The 21,308-nt window shown below is 45.7% G+C and overlaps 1 protein-coding gene across 2 annotated transcripts in view; it reads left to right on the forward strand.

The window, feature by feature from the left end:
* Positions 1-21,308, forward strand: part of rsrc1 (arginine/serine-rich coiled-coil 1) — a 181,418-nt gene that overhangs the window by 68,669 nt on the left and 91,441 nt on the right. For both annotated transcript variants that reach the window (XM_071359466.1, XM_071359467.1), the window contains exon 5: positions 336-372. In XM_071359466.1, the coding sequence (XP_071215567.1) occupies positions 336-372 (37 nt within the window). The remainder of the gene's footprint in view (positions 1-335; positions 373-21,308) is intronic.

The raw sequence follows: 21,308 nt of genomic DNA on the forward strand, positions 1-21,308 counted from the left end.
CTGTGTGTGTGTGTTCCCTCTCTAACACTCTGCATTGAAATGATAGCACAGTCTCTGACAGAGGAAGACAGGCCTCCTTTGAAATGCTTCTCCCTTTAAAACACCAAATGAACAACACCCCTTGATAAACAGCAATTATGAGCGTTACACCGGGGATGGAAAGAGGGGTGGGGGTTAGTAGTGGGGTGTGTGTGTGTGTGTCTCTCGCTCTGTGTGTGTGTCTGTGCACGTGCGTGCGCATGCCTGTTGTAGCTTCTGTGTGATCCCTTTTTATATTTAAAGAGTCGTAGCCCACACTTTATTTAACGAGGAGGAAATGTGTTCTTGTGTTGCAGGGACAGCACCTGCATCAAAGCAGCATTAGAACATCTGGTAAGTTCTAATTCCTGCTCCCTCACTGTCCCCCTCACTGTTCACAGCCATCTTTGATATCTGCATCCCAAATGAGCATGCATCGGAATGGGCTTTGAATACCTCGAGCTGACAGAGGGAGGGAGGGAGGGATGTAGTCAGGAAGGGGGGGGGGGGGGGGGGTCACACCCCCAGGACCTCTGGTTGTCCCCCCCCCTCTCTCTGTTTTTTTTTCTGTCTCCCTTGGTCTTTTTGTTATGTTTTAAATTACTCTTTGATGTGGGGATGAAATGTGTGCGGGAGGGGAGAGAGACTGAAATTCTTTCGCCCTCTTGACGTTGGTGATGACTTGATGAGGCACATTTAACTTGGTCTCCCCTGTCATACACACAAGCACACATACGCGTGCCACCACACACACACACACACACACACACACACACACACACACACACACACACACACACACACACACACACACACACACACACACACACACACACTCCAATGTACCTTTCTACACATTTCATCAGTTATCTCATTGAATGTCTCTGCGTTTTACATATTTTGGCAGTACTTCCTTGGTGCCTCTCTCTTCTCTCTTCCCCTCGCTCGCTCTCTACTTTCTCCTCTCTCTCTCTCTCTCTCTCTCTCGCTCTCTACTTTCTCCTCTCTCTCTCTCTCTCTCTCTCTCTCTCGCTCTCTACTTTCTCCTCTCTCTCTCTCTCTCTCTCTCTCTCTCTCTCTCTCTCTCTCTCTCTCTCTCTCTCTCTCTCTCTCTCTCTCTCTCTCTCTCTCTCTCTCTCTCTCTCTCTCTCTCTCTCTCTCTCTCGCTCTGTCATATGAAGTCTATACACGGGGCCGCTCCGGTGCGTCAGTCGGGCCCCCTCGAAAAGACCCCTGGGACGGTTCTGAAAATTTTATGACCAACATCTCTGGGATTCTTCTGTTCGCTCTCTAATACCGGGGTCAGAGTGCCATGCAACAAAGTGAAAAGGTTTTCCTCTCCTCTTTTTTGGGTGGGAACGAACATCAGATTCCAGGTGGCTTTTTTTTCCCATTTTCCTGATGATGGTGGGATGAATAATAGAAATAGGTCAAAGGGGGTGATGGCACTCTGGATGTAAAGCCAGTCAGTCAACTCCCTTAGCCTAGAGTAGCCGTGCTCCCTGCATACTAAACCACCGCCCCGCATTTAAAGCACCATCCTACGCAAATTACCCACAATATGAAACGTAAATGGTTTTTTTCCGCAACGACCCCCAGCACCACGAAAGCAGATGACCCCAAAGTTAGATTTTAGGATTTACAGATGATCTAGGGAAGCAAACAAACTTTAGCAGCGTTGCTAATAAAATTCAAGTGCCCCCAAATTCAGCCATGCAAATTTACATATTCCCTAATTCTTTGTGTTTTTACATGTTTTTTTTCATGGTTTTGTGAGAGTACAGTGAAGAGGAGACAGGAAAGGTATAATTTATTTATTATTATAATTTTTTTTTCACCTTTATTTAACCAGGTAGGCTAGTTGAGAACAAGTTCTCATTTGCAACTGCGACCTGGCCAAGATAAAGCATAGCAGTGTGAACAGACAACACAGAGTTACACATGGAGTAAACAATAAACAAGTCAATAACATGGTAGAAAAAAAAGAGAATCTATATACAATGTGTGCAAAAGGCATGAGGTAGGCAATAAATCGAATAATTACAATTTAGCAGATTAACACTGGAGTGATAAATCATCAGATGATCATGTGCAAGAAGAGATACTGGTGTGCAAAAGAGCAGAAAAGTAAATAAATAAAAGCAGTATGGGGGGTGAGGTAGGTAAATTGGGTGGGTAGTTTACAGATGGACTATGTACAGCTGCAGCGATCGGTTAGCTGCTCGGATAGCAGATTTTTAAAATTGTTGAGGGAGATAAAAGTCTCCAACTTCAGAGATTTTTGCAATTCGTTCCAGTCGCAGGCAGCAGAGAACTGGAAGGAAAGGCGTCCAAATTAGGTTTTGGCTTTAGAGATGATCAGTGAGATACACCTGCTGGAGCGCGTGCTGCGGGTGGGTGTAGCCATCGTGACCAGTGAACTGAGATAAGGCGGCACTTTACCTAGCATAGCCTTGTAGATGACCTGGAGCCAGTGGGTCTGACGACGAACATGTAGCGAGGGCCAGCCGACTAGGGCATACAGGTCGCAGTGGTGGGTCGTATAAGGTGCTTTAGTAACAAAACGAATGGCACTGTGATAAACTGCATCCAGTTTGCTGAGTAGAGTATTGGAAGCTATTTTGTAGATGACATCGCCGAAGTCGAGGATCGGTAGGATAGTCAGTTTTACTAGGGTAAGTTTGGCGGCGTGAGTGAAGGAGGCTTTGTTGCGGAATAGAAAGCCGATTCTTGATTTGATTTTGGATTGGAGATGTTTGATATGAGTCTGGAAGGAGAGTTTGCAGTCTAGCCAGACACCTAGGTACTTATAGATGTCCACATATTCTAGGTCGGAACCGTCCAGGGTGGTGATGCTAGTCGGGCGTGCGGGTGCAGGCAGCGAACGGTTGAAAAGCATGCATTTGGTTTTACTAGCGTTTAAGAGCAGTTGGAGGCCACGGAAGGAGTGTTGTATGGCATTGAAGCTCGTTTGGAGGTTAGATAGCACAGTGTCCAAGGAAGGGCCGGAAGTATATAGAATGGTGTCGTCTGCGTAGAGGTGGATCAGGGAATCGCCCGCAGCAAGAGCAACATCATTGATGTATACAGAGAAAAGAGTCGGCCCGAGAATTGAACCCTGTGGTACCCCCATAGAGACTGCCAGAGGACCGGACAACATGCCCTCCGATTTGACACACTGAACTCTGTCTGCAAAGTAGTTGGTGAACCAGGCAAGGCAGTCATTAGAAAAACCGAGGCTACTGAGTCTGCCGATAAGAATATGGTGATTGACAGAGTCGAAAGCCTTGGCCAGGTCGATGAAGACGGCTGCACAGTAATGTCTTTTATCGATGGCGGTTATGATATCGTTTAGTACCTTGAGCGTGGCTGAGGTGCACCCGTGACCGGCTCGGAAACCGGATTGCACAGCGGAGAAGGTACGGTGGGATTCGAGATGGTCAGTGATCTGTTTGTTGACTTGGCTTTCGAAGACCTTAGATAGGCAGGGCAGGATGGATATAGGTCTGTAACAGTTTGGGTCCAGGGTGTCTCCCCCTTTGAAGAGGGGGATGACCGCGGCAGCTTTCCAATCCTTGGGGATCTCAGATGATACGAAGGAGAGGTTGAACAGGCTGGTAATAGGGGGTGCGACAATGGCGGCGGACAGTTTCAGAAATAGGGGGTCCAGATTGTCAAGCCCAGCTGATTTGTATGGGTCCAGGTTTTCCAGCTCTTTCAGAACATCTGCTATCTGGATTTGGGTAAAGGAGAAGCTGGGGAGGCTTGGGCGAGTAGCAGCGGGGGGGGCGGGGCTGTTGGCCAAGGTTGGAGTCGCCAGGAGGAAGGCATGGCCAGCCATTGAGAAATGCTTGTTGAAGTCTTCGATTATCACGGATTTATCGGTGGTGACCGTGTTACCTAGCCTCAGTGCAGTGGGCAGCTGGGAGGAGGTGCTCTTGTTCTCCATGGACTTTACAGTATCCCAGAACTTTTTGGAGTTAGAGCTACAGGATGCAAATTTCTGCTTGAAAAAGCTGGCCTTTGCTTTCCTGACTGACTGCGTGTATTGGTTCCTGACTTCCCTGAACAGTTGCATATCGCGGGGGCTCTTCGATGCTATTGCAGTTCGCCACAGGATGTTTTTGTGCTGGTCGAGGGCAGTCAGGTCTGGAGTGAACCAAGGGCTATATCTGTTCTTGGTTCTGCATTTTTTGAACGGAGCATGCTTGTCTAATATGGTGAGGAAGTAACATTTAAAGAATGACCAGGCATCCTCAACTGACGGGATGAGGTCAATATCCTTCCAGGGTACCCGGGCCAGGTCGATTAGAAAGGCCTGCTCGCAGAAGTGTTTTAGGGAGCGTTTGACAGTGATGAGGGGTGGTCGTTTGACCGCGGACCCGTGGCGGATACAGGCAATGAGGCAGTGATCGCTGAGATCTTGATTGAAGACAGCAGAGGTGTATTTGGAGGGCAGGTTGGTCAGGATAATGTCTATTAGGGTGCCCATGTTTACGGATTTAGGGTTGTACCTGGTGGGTTCCTTGATGATTTGTGTGAGATTGAGGGCATCAAGCTTGGATTGTAGGACTGCCGGGGTGTTAAGCATATCCCAGTTTAGGTCACCTAACAGAACAAACTCTGAAGCTAGATGGGGAGCGATCAATTCACAGATGGTGTCCAGGGCACAGCTGGGAGCTGAGGGGGGTCGGTAGCAGGCGGCAACAGTGAGAGACTTATTTCTGGAGAGATTAATTTTTAAAATTAGAAGTTCGAACTGTTTGGGCATAGACCTGGAAAGTATGACAGAACTTTGCAGGCTATCTCTGCAGTAGATTGCAACTCCTCCCCCTTTGGCAGTTCTATCTTGACGGAAAGTGTTATAGTTGGGTATGGAAATCTCAGAATTTTTGGTGGCCTTCCTAAGCCAGGATTCGGACACGGCAAGGACATCAGGGTTGGCAGAGTGTGCTAAAGCGGTGAGTAAGGCAAACTTAGGGAGGAGGCTTCTGATGTTGACATGCATGAGGCCAAGGCTTTTTCGATCACAGAAGTCAACAAATGAGGGTGTCTGGGGACATGCAGGGCCTGGGTTTACCTCCACATCACCCGAGGAACAGAGGAGTAGTAGGATGAGGGTGCGGCTAAAGGCTATCAAAACTGGTCGCCTAGAGCGTTGGGGACAAAGAATAAAAGGAGCAGATTTATGGGCGTGGTAGAATAGATTCTGGGCATAATGTGCAGACAGGGGTATGGTGGGGCGCGGGTACAGCGGAGGTAAGCCCAGGCACTGGGTGATGATAAGAGAGGTTGTATCTCTGGACATGCTGGTCTCAATGGGTGAGGTCACCGCATGTGTGGGGGGTGGGACAAAGGAGGTATCAGAGGTACGGAGAGTGGAACTACAGGGTCCATTGCAAACCAAAACAATGATAATGATAACTAGCCTGAACAACAGTATGCAAGGCATATTGATATTTGAGAGAGACATACAATAAGGCATAAAGTGATTGCAGGTCTTGATTGGGAGAGCTAGCTAAAACAACAGGTAAGATAACAGCAGCAATAACAGGGTGCTAGTCTAACACAGCAACAACAGGTAAAAATGGCGACGACTAGGCAGAGAGGGTCGGATTAACTACACACAGATCCTGAGTTAAAGCACAGAGCCGACAGATAAAACACAAATAAACAGAATGGAGTACCGTGAATTAATGGACAGTCAAGCATGCATCAGCTATGTAGCCAAGTGATCATAGTGTCCAGGGGGCAGCCGTAGATGGAGCAGGGAGGCCTCCACTAAGCTAGCACGCGGCGTTTAAAGTTAGTAGCCCGGGGGGTGGTCTGCTCAGACGTGGTCGTGTCGACAGAGAATCCAAGCCGGATGGCGAAAGAGAGGTTGTGAATTGTAGAATTGTGTTTGCTAACTGGTGCTAGCTTCGTGGCAGTGGCGCTAGCTGCGCTAGCTGCAAGCTAGCTGTGAGGATCAGAAGTAGTGGCTCAGGGATTACGGCAGGAATCCGGCGTTGTTGTCGAGAGACAGTCCGATGCTGGTAAATTGGTGAGTAATATCCAGGCTAATAACAGGGCTGGTGTCTGTGCAGAAGGTAAAGCTACTAGCAGCGGCAAAAAAATGGCTAAATTAGCTTGTAGCTGATTTAGACCAGTTGTGATGGATTGGCAGGGCTCTGTGTCGGCAAAAAAAGGTCCAGTCCAATTGGCAAAAGAGGTATTGTAGCCCAAGAATTCGCTGGTAGACCTCTTCGGCTAGCCGGCAGATGGGCCTAGCTCGAGGCTAGCTCAAGGCTAACTGGTGCTTGCTTCGGGACAGAGGTGTTAGCCAGTAGTAGCCACTCGGTTGCAGCTAGCTAGCTGTGATGATACGGTGTAATTGTCCAGAGCTTGCGTCAGGAATCCGGTGATGTGGTAGAGAAAAAGCAGTCCTATATGCTCTGGGTTGATATCGCGCTTGCAGACTGGCAGGTATTGGCCCGGTATTGAAGCTGGCTGTGTCCGAGTTGAGGGTGAAGACCGCAGCAGTGGCTAACTGACTACTAGCTAGTAGCTAGTTATCTGGCTAGCTTCTGATTGGGGTTACGGTTCTAAAGTATAAAAAAAATAGCAGGTCCGTACCACATTGGGTGAGGCGGAATGTAGGAATGTATATTCAGTTCCTAGATGGAAAGTGAAATTAAAATATATACGAAATGTATACGAAAAATACGAAGACTATTTACACGGGACAAGACAAGACAACACACGTCCGACTGCTACGCCATCTTGGATGAGGAGTCAGAAGGGAAGTGGGTCGGATTTGAACTGGTAGCCTAGGCTGGAGCACCGGGGCAACATCCCTAATTCTGTTGGTTGGTTCATGGTGCATGTCTGGGTGTGTACAGTTTGTGTGTATGGTCTGTGTACTTATTGTGGAGTTGTGTCAGACACTCAGCCCTTACCTCTGTCCTTATGGTGCTCCCAACCAGTTGAGGACACTAGCTCACTTGAGAGAGAAGAAAGGAGGGAGAGATACATTGAGAGAGGGAGTGGGATGGGAGGAAAGAGAGGGAGAGAGAGACGGTGAGGGAGGGAGAGAGAGACGGTGAGGGAGGGAGAGAGAGACGGTGAGGGTGAGAGAGAGAGACGGTGAGGGAGGGAGAGAGAGACGGTGAGGGAGGGAGAGAGAGACGGTGAGGGTGAGAGAGAGAGACGGTGAGGGAGGGAGAGAGAGACGGTGAGGGAGGGAGAGAGAGACGGTGAGGGAGGGAGAGAGAGACGGTGAGGGAGGGAGAGAGAGACGGTGAGGGAGGGAGAGAGAGACGGTGAGGGAGGGAGAGAGAGACGGTGAGGGAGGGAGAGAGAGACGGTGAGGGAGTGTGAGACGGTGAGAGAGATTGAACGACGGTGAGAGAGATTGAACGACGGTGAGGGAGAGATGGAGAAAGGTAACAGTTGGCAACACCATGATACCATGTAACAGAGTGTAGACTGGAGAGGGTGGACTAAAAACTCCAAGAAGATTTTATTGACTTCATCGGTAATGCCCTCTGTTTTCCTTCACCTGCCTCTACCCCCTACTTTCTGCAGTGAGACGTTATGAGTCCCGCTCCTCTGACTGAACGGGAATAGCAGCAGAGAGGAGGACGAGCAGGTGGGTGGGGGGGAGGCGCAGGCAGGGAGGAGGTCATTGATTTACTACTCTATAAAAGGACTGTGTGAATTATTCAAAAGAAGATTACATGCATAAACAGCAGGAATCAATATGCCCGTGCCCCAAATGGCACCCTGTTCACTTTATAGTGCACTGCTTTTGACCAGGGATTCCCTATGAGCCCTAGTGTTAAGCAGGGCACTATAAAGGGAATAGGGTCAATTGGGGATGCAGCCTCTGTGTAGGCACTTTTGCAGTTAGGTAAACAGGAGGTAGCTAGCTATATATTCCTAATGTAAAGACCAGGCTGTCTCTGGTTGGCTTAGCTGGACAGAACTCCGCTATATGGCTGATGGATTGGGCTGCATAGACTTCACAGTTTTCTCTGTTTTCAAGAGGCAACGCTATGTCACGCACGCACGCACGAACACACACACACACACACACACACACACACACACACACACACACACACACACACACACACACACACACACACACATATGATTGACACCAACTGTATCTTATCTTTTTTTCTAGACCACCAGAGTGGTTGCCCATATGACGGCATTACTTTGAAGAGCTCTAACGGCTTATTGACCACAGTAGGATCACAATAGGAGCACAGTGGGACGTCAGGCCTCTGGTAATCAGACCTATAGAGTCCAGCCCTAGATGCTGGAGGATAATCTGTCTCTAGAGGTTGGGGGGGGGGGGGCGCGCGCGCGCATCTCAGCAGTCGGTCAGTCAGACTCCCTCTTGACCCTGACTCAGAGGCCATGGAGCGCTGGACCTAACTCCCAAGAGGGCAGGGATGGAGACAGCCACAGCCTGGCTGTGTGTGTTTGGGTGTGGGGTGTCTGCGTGTGTGCGCACAGCCGCACACACGTGTTTTTGGAGTTACCCATAAAAAAGGTTTTCGCCACAGTATCGTATGTGGTGTGTGTGTGTGTGAACAAATTCCAGCAATGCTACAGTGTTTGTGTTTTAGTTGCCCTTTTAATGCCAGAGCCTGATTTTTAAGGCACTGATCATCACACGCATGTGTGCTCTGCTTGTATGTGCAACTGTATTTCAGTTCCATTTCCTGCTGGATATTTGAAATATGTGTGAATATTGAATGAGTGTGTGGCTTATTTATGGTGGGTGTTTATGCACATGGGTAGATTGCGCTCCAGTCATCAGGAATGCCGGGGTATGTGGAAGTGTCTGATTACGATTCGGGACAGAGGACAGTAAATACAATCCTGTCCCCCTGGTGAGGTGGTGGGGGGTTTGGTGTTATAGCACCCTTTGGCACCCCCCTGTAAATGTACCCCCATAAACAACAATTTATCATCCCCTCAAGATGTATCACTGTTAAGAGAAGAGCAGATGGTCAAGTCCAAAATGATTGGCACCCTCCATAAAGATGACCCAAAAGACTGTATAAAATAAATCACAATACTTAGCTATATTGTATGCAAAAAAAATGGGAACATTATTTTATATTAAAACAATTGCTGAGAGAAAGAGATTTTGTTTAACAAGTGATAAAACACATTCTCTGAAAGATATGGGTCTCTGCAAGCAGAGATAAAAATGCTATCCACGAGTTCATCTGACTCTGGGGAAGTAGATAAAGGGCCTCTTTGCCCTTTAAACTCTTGTTTCCTCAGCTCTTTGTTGTCTTCTGGGCTCTGTGTGGAGGTTCAACTCTGATCAGGCCCTACGAGAGGCTTTAGATGATGCACCAAGTACACCAAACCAACCACCAGGATCACAGTCTTCTTCCAAACACTGCCAGAATCACATCCAGGTCTAGCTGGGACAAGAGGACCACTATAGGAAGCCGTATCTTGAATGTGTGTAGTCCTTGTTCCATTTCTTTAGAGCAGGGATGGGCAACTCCAGTCCTCTGGGGCCTGGTTGGTGTCACTCTTTTGAGACCACTCCGGCCCCCGAGGACTGGAGTTGCCCATCCCGGCTTTAGAGTGAATCAGAAGAGACTCTCCGTGATGAAAGAAGAGATGAATGTACGTCCGTTTTAACCCCAGCAGTCATCAGTTCTTTTGAATGTGCCAAGTGACAGGAAGTTGTATGCGGAGTGGTAATAAGTGGCGACACGCATGCATGCATTCACGTTTTCCCTCTGTTATAAGGACTTTTCCCTCTCCAGTATAAGGACTTTTGCCCTCATTTACAAGAACTTTCGCCCTCTGGTCTAAGGACTTTCGCCCTCTGGTCTAATGAAATCCCAATGGCCCAGGGCAATGAAGGGGACATATCTTCTATCTTCTGTTATTTTTTGGCCTATAACCCTAATATTGGCCTATAACCCTAATATAACCCTGACCCTAATATGGCCTAATATTGCATCTATCTAAGTTCAGAATTAAAGCTGCAATATGTAACTTTATGAACAACCCGACCCGATTCACATAGAAATCTGAGTTATAGATCTGTCATTCTCATGGAAAACAAGTCTAAAAAGCGGTAGATCTGTTCTATGTTCTATGTCTATACTTGCTGTTCTTAAGTTTTATTTTTGCATATTTTACTTGTGGTTTTGTACACCAGCTTCAAACAGATGAAAATAGAATATTTTTGGTTATTGAAAAGATATTTCACAGCGGTTTAGATGGTATAATGATTCTCTACACGATACTTGCTTGTCTTGTCACATTACGTAACATTTTGTTTGTCTGTTTCCGTCAAAGTACACACTGTTTTTGTTTATCAATACACACCACTCGGCCCGAATCAGAATTCATTTCCAGTTTTGAATATTATTAAGTTAAGACAAAATATATTTGTTCAAATTACTGTGCGCCTTGATTCCTTTGCGATGAAGCGATGCTCAGTGTTTGACAGAGCCGCGCTTTGTTACGCCACCAGTCGCAGCCGGTGCAATAATTAGGTTCGCAATTAGCGCTGTGGTATGGGGTTTGTCTTATTTGTTTGGTTTAGTTTGTGGTGGTGTTATTTTGTCTGAATGAATCTGATCAGTAGGAATGAGGAGAGAAGAGTGCCAATGTTAATTGCTCCCAGTGCTCTGCCTTAGTTTCTGTTTTTACACACGTGGGTGTGGGTGTACGCGTGTTCGCAAGTGCACACGCCACCATCCAAACCCCCCCCCACACACACACACACACACACACACACCCACCCACACAGAGGCTTGAGTCCCAGGTGACAGGCACACACACAGTGTGGCTCTGTGTACTAGTCCTGGGAGAGAGCTGACTGGTGCTAATCAGCCCAGATGCACAGCTGCTTAGAGAGGAGAAGTGGATAAAAGAGTCGGATCAATCGATAGATAAAACATCAGATTCATCAGGATTACTGCCTCAATCAGCACTTAGTTAGCTCAGTTTATTCACAGGCTGGGGAGAGGGTATTAAGGATTTGGGGTAGGTTTGGGTAAATGTTTCTGTATGTCTGTTTATATGTTTGAGTGGGGTGTAGGATCAAATAGTGTATGGTTTTAGGTAGAGTCCATAGTTAGTGTACAGTAGAACTGTGTTGTGCTGGGGACTTGATTCTAGGCTTGAGGAATCCCTCTTCTTGGGAAGTTGTGTCATGGTCCTCTGGAGGTTTTTGTCATCTGATGGCCCCAGCACACTCGCACCCTAGTTTCATTACATATCACCCCTTGCTACTGTTGCCAAGCCCATCAAGGCGCTGATTGGTGAACCACTGATCCATTCACAGCTCTTTGTCTGATGGCAATGTTAGGGACACCCACACACAAACAGTGCTTTTAACATAGTGCCTTCGGAAAGTATTCAGACCCCTTGACTTTTTCAACATTTTGTTAGGTTACAACCTTATTCTAAAATACATTCAATTGTTTGTTTATTCTCATCAATCCATACACAATGCCCTATAATGACAAAGCAAAAACAGGTTTTTAGAAATGTTGAAATATCACATTTACATACGTTTTTATTTTTTTTATTTCACCTTTATTTAACTTCTTATGGCTGGGGGCAGTATTGAGTAGCTTGGATGAATTAGGTGCCCAGAGTAAACTGCCTGCTACTCAGGCCCAGAAGCTAAGATGTGCATATTATTAGTAGATTTGGATAGAAAACACTCTGAAGTTTCTAAAACTGTTTGAATGATGTCTGTGAGTATGGCAGGCAAAAACCTGAGAAAAATCCAACCAGGAAGTGGGATATCTGAGGTTTGTAGGTTTTCAAGTCTTTGCCTATCCAATATACAGTGTCTATGGGGTCATATTGCACTTCCTAAGGCTTCCACTAGATGTCAACAGTCTTTAGAACCTTGTTTCAGACTTCTACTGTGAAGGATGAGGGAATGAGAGCTGTTTCAACCAGGTGTCTGGCAGAGTGCCATGAGCTCACTCAGACGCACCCCCATGAGAGGTAGCTGCGTTCCTTTTAGTTTCTAAAGACAAAGGAATTCTCCAGTTGAAACATTATTGAAGATTTATGTTAAAAACATCCTAAAGATTGATTCTCTACATCGTTTGACATGTTCCTATGAACTGTAATGGAATCTTTTGACTTTTCGTCTGGCCTGCGCGTCATGAATTTGGATTTTTGAACTAAACGCGTGAAAAAAAAGGAGGTATTTGGACATAAATTATGGACTTTATCGAACAAAACAAACATTTATTGTGGAACTGGGATTCCTGCGAGTGCATTCTGATGAAGATCATCAAAGGTAAGTGAATATTTAGGGCAGTCAGGTCTGGAGTGAACCAAGGGCTGTATCTGTTCGTAGTTCTACATTTTTTGAAAGAGGCATGCTTATTTAAGATGGTGAGGAAAGTACTTTTAAAGAACAACCAGGGATGATGCCAATATCCTTCCAGGATTCCCAGGCGAACCAGGCTATGAGGAGTGGCCAGTCCTCTTCTGGCTGTGCTGGGTGGAGATAATAACAGAACATGGCCAAGATGTTCAAATGTTCATAGATGACCAGCAGGGTCAAATAATAATAATCACAGTGGTTGTCGAGGGTGCAACAGGTCAGCACCTCAGGAGTAAATGTCAGTTGGCTTTTCATAGCCGATCATTCAGAGTATCTCTTCCTCTCCTGCTGTCTCTAGGGAGTTGAAAACAGCAGGTCTGGGACAGGTAGCACGTCCGGTGAACAGGTCAGGGTTCCATAGCCGCAGGCAGAACAGTTGAAACTGGAGCAGCAGCACGGCCAGGTGGACTGGGGACAGCAAGGAGTCATCAGGCCAGGTAGTCCTGAGGCATGGTCCTAGTGCTCAGGTCCTCCGAGAGAGAGAAATAAAGAGAGAGAAAAAGAGAGAGAGAATTAGAGAGAGCATACTTAAATTCACACAGGACACCGGATAAGACCGGAGAAAAACTCCAGATGTAACAGACTGACCCTAGCTCCCCGACACATAAACTACTGCAGCATAAATACTGGGGGCTGAGACAGGAGGGGTCGGGAGACACTGTGGCCCCATCCGACGATACCCCCGGACAGGGCCAAACAGGCAGGATATAACCCCACCCACTTTGCCAAAACACAGCCCCCACACCACTAGAGGGATATCTTCAACCACCAACTTACCATTCTGAGACAAGGCCGAGTATAGCCCACAAAGATCTCCGCCACGGCACAACCCAATCTCTGCAGTAGATTGCAACTCCTCCCCCTTTGGCAGTTCTATCTTGATGGAAAATGTTGTAGTTGGGGATGGACATCTCTGAATTTTTGGTGACCTTCCTAAGTCAGGATTCAGACACGGCAAGGACATCAGGGTTGGCGGAGTGTGCTAAAGCAGTGAGTAAAACAAACTTAGGGAGGAGGCTTCTGATGTTAACATGCATGAAACCAATGCTTTTACGGTTACAGAAGTCAACAAATGAGAGCACCTGGGGACACACAGGGCCTGGGTTAGCCTCTACATCATCCAAGGAACAGAGGAGGAGTAGGATGAGGGTAGGTCTAGTTCGTTGGGGACAGAGAATAAAAGGAGCAGATTTCTGGGCGTGGTAGGATAGATTTAGGGCATAATGTAGAGACGGGGATGGTAGGGTGTGGGTACAGTGGAGGTAAACCTAGGCATTGAGTGACGATAAGAGAGGTTGCATCTCTGGAGGCACTAGTTATGCTGGGTGAGGTCACCACATGTGTTGGAGATGGGACAAAAGAGGTATCTGAGGCATGTTAAGTGGGACTAGGGGCTCCGCAGTAAAATAAAACAACGATAAGTACCCTAAACAACCGTATATAAGGCATATTGACAGAGAGCGACAAAGCGAGGCATAAAGCAATCACAGGTGTTGATTGGGAGAGCTAACTAAGACAACAACGGGTAAGACAACAACAGCTAATTAGCTAAGACAACAACAACAGGTAAAATGGCGATGAATGGGCAGAGAGGGTCAGTTAACTACACACAGGGCCTGAGTTCGAGGCGGGGGCCGACAGATAAACAAAATGGAGTACCGTGATTAATGAACAGTCCAGCAGGCATCAGCTATGTAGCCAAGTGATCATAGGGTCCAGTGAACAGCAATAGATGAAACAGGGAAGCCGTTAGGTAGTCGTTACTACGCTAGCAAGCGGGAGACACGGCGTTCATAAAGTTAGCAGGGAGGGGGCAGCTGAAGCGTCTTCACCGACGTCCGGCAAAGGCACATCGGAAGGAATTATGTCGGCAGACCAGCCGTGATGGATCGGCGGGGCTCCGTGTCGACAAAGGGTCCAGGCCAATTGGCAAAAGAGGTATTGTAGCTGGAATAATTTTGTTTGCTACCCGGGAGATGCGCCTGGCTCGAGGCTAACTGGTGCTAGCTTCGGGACAAGGGTGTTAGCCACTATAGCCACTCGGTAGCAGCTAGCTAGCTGCGATGATCCGATGCAAAGGTCCAGAGCTTACTGCAGGAATCCGTTGATGTAGTGGCTTCTAGTCGTGTTAGTGAAGATGCCAGAACCTTTTATCAGTACAGTGTTGAAGCACCTTTGGCAGCGATTACAGCCTCTCGTCTTCTTTGCATGACGTTGCAAGCTTGGCACACCTGTATTTGTGAAGTTTCTCCCTTTCTTCGCTGCAGATCCTCTCAAGCTCTGTCAGGTTTGATAGGGAGTGTTGCTGCACAACTATTTTCGGGTCTCTCCAGAGATGTTCGATCCAGTTCAAGTCAGGGCTCTGGCTGGGCCACTTAAGGACATTGAGACTTGTCCCGAAGCCACTCCTGTCTCAGCTGTGTGCTTCGGGTAGTTGTCCTGTTGGAAGATAGTCTTTGCCCCAGTCTGAGGCCCTGAGCACTGTGGAGCAGGTTTTCATCAAGAATATCTCTGTACTTTTCTCCGTTCATCTTTACCTAGATCCTGACTAGTCTCCAAGTCCCTGCCGCTGAAAAACATCCCCACAGCATGATGCTGCCACCACCGTGCTTCACTGTAAGGATGGCGGCAGGTTTCCTCCAGACGTGTCGCTTGGTGTTCAGGCCAAAGAGTTTAATCTTGGTTTCATCAGACCAGAAAATCTTGTTTCTCATAGGTCTGAGAGTCTTTAGGTACCTTTTGTCAAACTCCAAGCGGGCTGTCATGTGCCTTTTATTGAGGAGTGACTTCCATCTGGCCACTCTACCATAAAGTCCTGATTGGTGGAGTGCTGTAGAGATGGTTGTCCTTCTGGAAGGTTTTCCCATCTCCTCAGAGGAACTCTAGAGCTCTGTCAGATTGACCATAGGGTTCTTGGTCACCTCCCTGACCAAGGCCCTTCACCCCCGATTGCTCAGTTTGGCCGGGCGGCCAGCTCTAAGAAGAATCTTGCTGGTTCCAAACTAATTTCATTTAAGAATGATGAAGGCCACTGTGTTCTTGGGGATCTTCAATGCTGCAGACATTTTTTGGTACCCTTCCCCAGATCTGTGCCTCAACACAATCCTGTCTCGGCGCTCTACAGACAATTCCTTCAACCTCATGGCTTGGTTTTTGCTCTGACATGCACTGTCAACTGGTGGGACCTTATATAGACAGGTGTGTACCTTTCCAAATCATGTCCAATCAATTGAATATACCACAGGTGGACTCCAATCAAGTTGTTGAAACATCTCAAGGATGATCAATGGGAACAGGATGCACCTGAGCGCAATTTCGAGTCTCATAGCAAAGGGCCTGTATACTTACGTCAATAAGGTATTTCAGTTTTTTTCTTTTTAATACATTTGCAAAAATGTCTACACCTGTTTTCGCTTGGTCATTATAGTGTTGTTTGTAGATTGCTAAGGATAATTATTATTTATTTATTTTCATCCATTTTAGATTAAGGCTGTAACGTACAGTCACAAAAATGTGGGAAAAGTCAAGGGGTCTGAATACTTTCCGAAGGCACTGTACATATTTGACACTTTGATGTATAGGATTACATTGAGTATGTTTCATACAGTCATTATTATTCAACATGTCCTCACCTAGGATTTATGCTCACATCTCTTGCTTCACGGCATTCCAATCTTCCTGCTTCGCCTCCATGTCTGTGTCAATGACTGATTTCACCTGTATTCCTACACTTTGTACTTCAAAGTAAATCTCAGTTCTGTTGAAAATACACTCAAGAAAAACGATTATATTTATCATAGTGATTAAGGAGTAACATTAAAACTAAATAATATGCCCGCTAACATTAAACAACTATTAAAAAAATCCACTCAAATTGCTGAAATTAGTAAATGAAGTCAATGATGAGAGAATAGTCAGATTGACTGATAACTATAATAGCAGTGCAGATGGCAGTCTTTTGCAATCTATTATAGGTGAAGAATGTGTAGGGAACTTCTGAAAATATGATAGACTTTGTGGCGCAGCAGGGAAAAAATCAATGTACCCAAAATCCAGAGGTTGCGAGTTCAAATTTGAAAAGTCAGTACTAAGTGATCGTGTCAAATATAATCACATTGTCATTGATTTAAAGATTTTTACACTATTTTAGCTGAACAGCGTATTGTATCACTTACCTTATATCCTCAATACCATTTCATTACTTCACTTAAAATGGTTTGCCGGGTAGCGATCTTTTGTTTTTGCTTTGTAACACATTTTTGTTACGTTGTGAAATTACTTGAGTAACAAAATTGTTTTACAGTTTCTTAGTCCACTTTCCTATGTAATTTCTAGAGTAATTACAGTGTTGCGACACAGGTGTTAGAGCAACTTAATGTCAAGTGTTACTGAGTATTTCATGATACTTATATCTCCCTGTTGGGTTAAAAAATAATAGCATGTAACTGGTGAGTAAGGAAAGCAAGGGATGAGGGGAGAGGAGGAGGATGAAGAATAGAGGAGTAGGGAATGGGATAGTGGCCTGACAGACCCAGGCCTTTTATCAATTAGATTTGCTCACCTCCTGCGTCCTCTCACCTCCTGCATACTCTCTCGCCTTTTGAAAAAGGTCAAAGTTAATCGACGAGAGTTGGCACGGAGAGTGAATATGGATGGAAATGCGCTTGCTTGAGTTGAGATGGTCTTTCTCCACTCGCGCATCTTTAGGCAAATTACATTTACAGGGGTGGATCCCAAAATAGATGTGTATAGTGCTCAAAACAGAAAAACTGACATTTTTATAGATTAAACTAACATATTGTTTTTAAACGTGTGCATGGTTTTCTCTTCCGACAATACGACAGCCGATACAGAGAAAGTGTGGCAGATTTCAAAACTCTTCTGCGGTAAGATACACTTTTGCTTCCTCGCCAAAAGGAGGCTGTCAAGGAGGGGAGATCCCCCCCCCCCCTAACCACACTGTGATATAGCCAATGGGCAGTCTCTCACCCCCCCTCTCTCCCATTCCCTCTCTTTTGAGAGAGAGAGAGAGAGAGCGAGAGACTCGGCAGATAAAAGAGGGGGAGAGAAACGGCGCGATAATCTGCAAACAGATTTCCATGCTTATTACACTAATGATTGCATCATATTTGATGTGGCGGTGGAGGAGGGGGTCCTCTCATCACCACCGTGCCGCTAAATGATGGAGTAATTTGACTGACCCCTGATCGGGGCCTGCCTACACGTAATTGCATGTCATTCTGACAGTGGGGAGATGGCTGCCAGGAAACCAAAGTATTCACCCACCCCACCTCCCTCCCCTCTCTCCCCTTTTCTATTTGTCTGTCATCCTCTCCCTCGCCCTCTCTCTCTTTCTCCACTCGCTCTCTCGCTCCGGCGTGTCGCTAGCTCGAGTAAAACTCAGTGGGGGAAAAAAGCTAACAAAAGAAATATTGCATTAATTTCCAAATGATGATATTACATTTAGCGTGGAGGCATCATATATCAAAACGTGAGAACTACTCTCTTACTGTACGAGCTTCATCTTAATGGTATCGGTGGATGTCAAGGGCATGGCGGAAATTAAATCGGAAAGTGCAGATAGACCAAAGAAGATATTATCTCTTGATGATTGCAGTTTTGATAGGTATTCCAGTGAATTTCATTTTCCTTGGATGGGGAGAAGATGAGTTAGCCCTCACATTTGCTCATTTTTCTTGTACATGATTTATGTGAGTTGAGTATAAAACTTTTCCCCACCTCCCCTATCGACGGGGATACACACACACACACACACACACACACACACACACACACACACACACACACACACACACACACACACACACATACACACACACACACACACACACACACACACACAGGCGTGCGCGCACACACTCACAAACACACACAGGGTGGTACATTTATGTTGTTGTGTTTCGTCTTGGCCCAAGCTGTGTGTGTGTGTGTTTGCCTGTGTGCGCGCCCACAAGATGAGGCCAGCGCGGCAGGCGGGCTGCAGGGGGGCAGGCATCAGTGGGAATGATTTCAGGGAGATGGAGGGTGTCATTACTCAGGCTTGTTTACATTCTAAATACGTAATGAAATCTTGTTCCTAATAATGAAAGGAATAAAAGTTTGGGAAATTGTAAAAGTGGTGGAGTTTGAGAAATGAGCCGGGGTCTGTGAAATAACATTTGGGGGCAGGAAACGACATTATTATGCAGTGCTCATGCCTGCTAGAGACATGAAGATGAACAGCTCCCGGCCCGTAAAATGCTGTTAGCGCCAGCCTGAAGTATGGCACATGGTAAAAGAGACTCGGGTTCCATATTGCGATTATATATAAAAGTATATCCATATACAACATTATTTTTTATATAAGATGAGAGCCTCGGCGGGGGTGCGGAGGCTCGACTGCTGATAACGCAGGCCCCCCCCCCCCCCCCCCCCCATATTTATAAAATATATCAATAAACATATTGCTGTGGAACCCCATCTCTGCCCTGATCTTATAGACCTCAATATTGAAAACAGGAATATTACATTTTCAAGGGGTGCTGTTGTCGTTTTTGCCGCTTCTTTCGAGCACAGGGCGGCTGGCAGGGTTTCGGAGCAACAAATGAAAAAATGGAAATAAATGACGACTTAAAAAAATCGAATGAGATGAATAAATAACAAAATAAATAAATAAAAATCATTCAAGGGGTCATTGTGGTTAGTGTGGATTTGGCATTGGTTCTGAAGGTCTTTACAAATGCAGCCATTTACCGTTTGGCATTTGTCTTATATAGACTGGGCCATTTTATTATCATTTAGATGGTTCCTATGATACCATCTGGCTTGCTTCCCAAATGGTACCCTGTTCCCCATATAGTGCACTACTCTTGACTAGAGACATACGGGCCATGGTCAAAAGTAGTGCTCTAGGGAATACAGCACCATTTGGGACGCAGCACTGGGGTGTCCTGCATTTGTCTCCAGTTCTGTTTCTCTCAATTGTCTCCATTCTTGTCTGTGGTGCAGCAGCCTATTTGTCACTCAATCACAGATATTAATTGTATTCATGATTAGTGTATCAAATGTAATCCTCTTTTTTAGAGCGACTCAGTTTTTAAGTATTTCAATATTGTGAGTATGTTTTATATTTTATGTTCATCTTTTTGCATGCGATTGGGTGTCTTTGTTAGCCTATGTAACAGTTGATTATGTGCATTTCTGGTTATGTGTCAAACATACTCACAATATTTAAATACATAAACTAGGTCCCCCCCAAAAATGTACTACATTTGAAACACGTCATGAATACAACTAATAGCTCTAATTGACTCACAAATAGGCTGCTGCACAACAGACAACAATGATTGAGCCAATTGAGAGAAACAAAACAGGAGGCAAATGCAATTTGTATATTATGTGCATGTGTGTTCTTGTGATTGTGCACACATGTTTCTGTGTACAGTACCAGTCAAAAGTTTGGACACACCTACTCATTCAAGGATTTTTCTTTATTTGTATTATTTTCTACATTGTAGAATAATAGTGAAGACATCAAAACTATGAAATAGCACATATGGAATAATGTAGTAACCAAAAAAGTGTTAAACAAATCAAAATATATTTCATATTTGAGATTCTTTAAAGTAGCCACCCTTTGCCTTGATGACAGCTTTGCAAACTCTTGGTATTCTCTCAACCATCTTCATGAGGAAGGCTTTTCCAACAGTCTTGAAGGAGTTCCCACATATGCTGAGCACTTGTTGGCTGCTTTTCCTTCACTCTGCGGTCCAACTCATCCCATACCATCTCAATTGGGTTGAGGTCGGTGATTGTGGAGGCCAGGTCACCTAATGCAGCACTCCATCACTCTCCTTGGTCAAATAGCCCGTACACAGCATGGAGGTGTGTTTTGGGTCATTGTCCTGTTGAAAAACAAATGATGGTATACTAAGCGCAATCCAGATGGGATGGCGTATCGCTGCAGCATGCTGTGGTAGCCAGGCTGGTTAAGTGTGCCTTAAATTCTAAATAAATCACAGACAGTGTCACCAGCAAAGCACCATCACACCTCCTCCTCCATGCTTCACGGTGGTAACCACACATGCAGAGATAATCCATTCACCTACTCTACGTCTCACGTAAACACGGTGGTTGGAACCAAAAATCTAATTTGGACTCATCATTCCAAAGGACAGATTTCCACCGGTCTAATGTCCATTGCTCATGTTTCGTGGCCCAAGCACGTCTCTTCTTCCTATTGGTGTCCTTTAGTAGTGGTTTCTTTGCAGCAGTTCGACCATGAAGGCCTGATTCACACAGTCTCCTCTGAACAGTTGATGTTGATGTGTCTGTTACTTGAACTCTGTGAAGCATTTATTTGGGCTGCAATTTCTGAGGCTGGTAACTAATGAACTTATCCTCTGCAACAGAGGTAACTCTGGGTCTTCCTTTCCTGTGGCGGTCCACATGAGAGACAGTTTCATCATAGCGCTTGACGGTTTTTGCGACTGCACTTGACACTTCAAAAGTTCTTAAGTTTCCAGATTGACTGACCTTCATGTCTTAAAGTAATGATGGACTGTCGTTTCTCTTTGCCTTTTTGAGCTGTTCTTGCCATAATATGGACTTGCTCTTTTACCAAATGGGGCTATCTTTTGTATACCACCCCTACCTTGTCACAACACAACTGATTGGGCACACCTGTTAATTGAAATGCATTCCATGTGACTACCTCATGAAGCTGGTTGAGAGAATGCCAAGTGTGTGCAAAGCTGTCATTAAGGCAAAGGGTGGCTACTTTGAAGAATCTCAAATATAAAATATATTTTGATTTGTTTAACAATTTTTTGCGTACAACATGATTCCATACGTGTTATTTGATAGTGTTGATGTCTTCACTATTATTCTACAATGTAGA

Source organism: Salvelinus alpinus, chromosome 22 (assembly GCF_045679555.1).
Source record: "Salvelinus alpinus chromosome 22, SLU_Salpinus.1, whole genome shotgun sequence".
In the NCBI taxonomy this organism is placed as follows: Eukaryota; Metazoa; Chordata; class Actinopteri; order Salmoniformes; family Salmonidae; genus Salvelinus; species Salvelinus alpinus.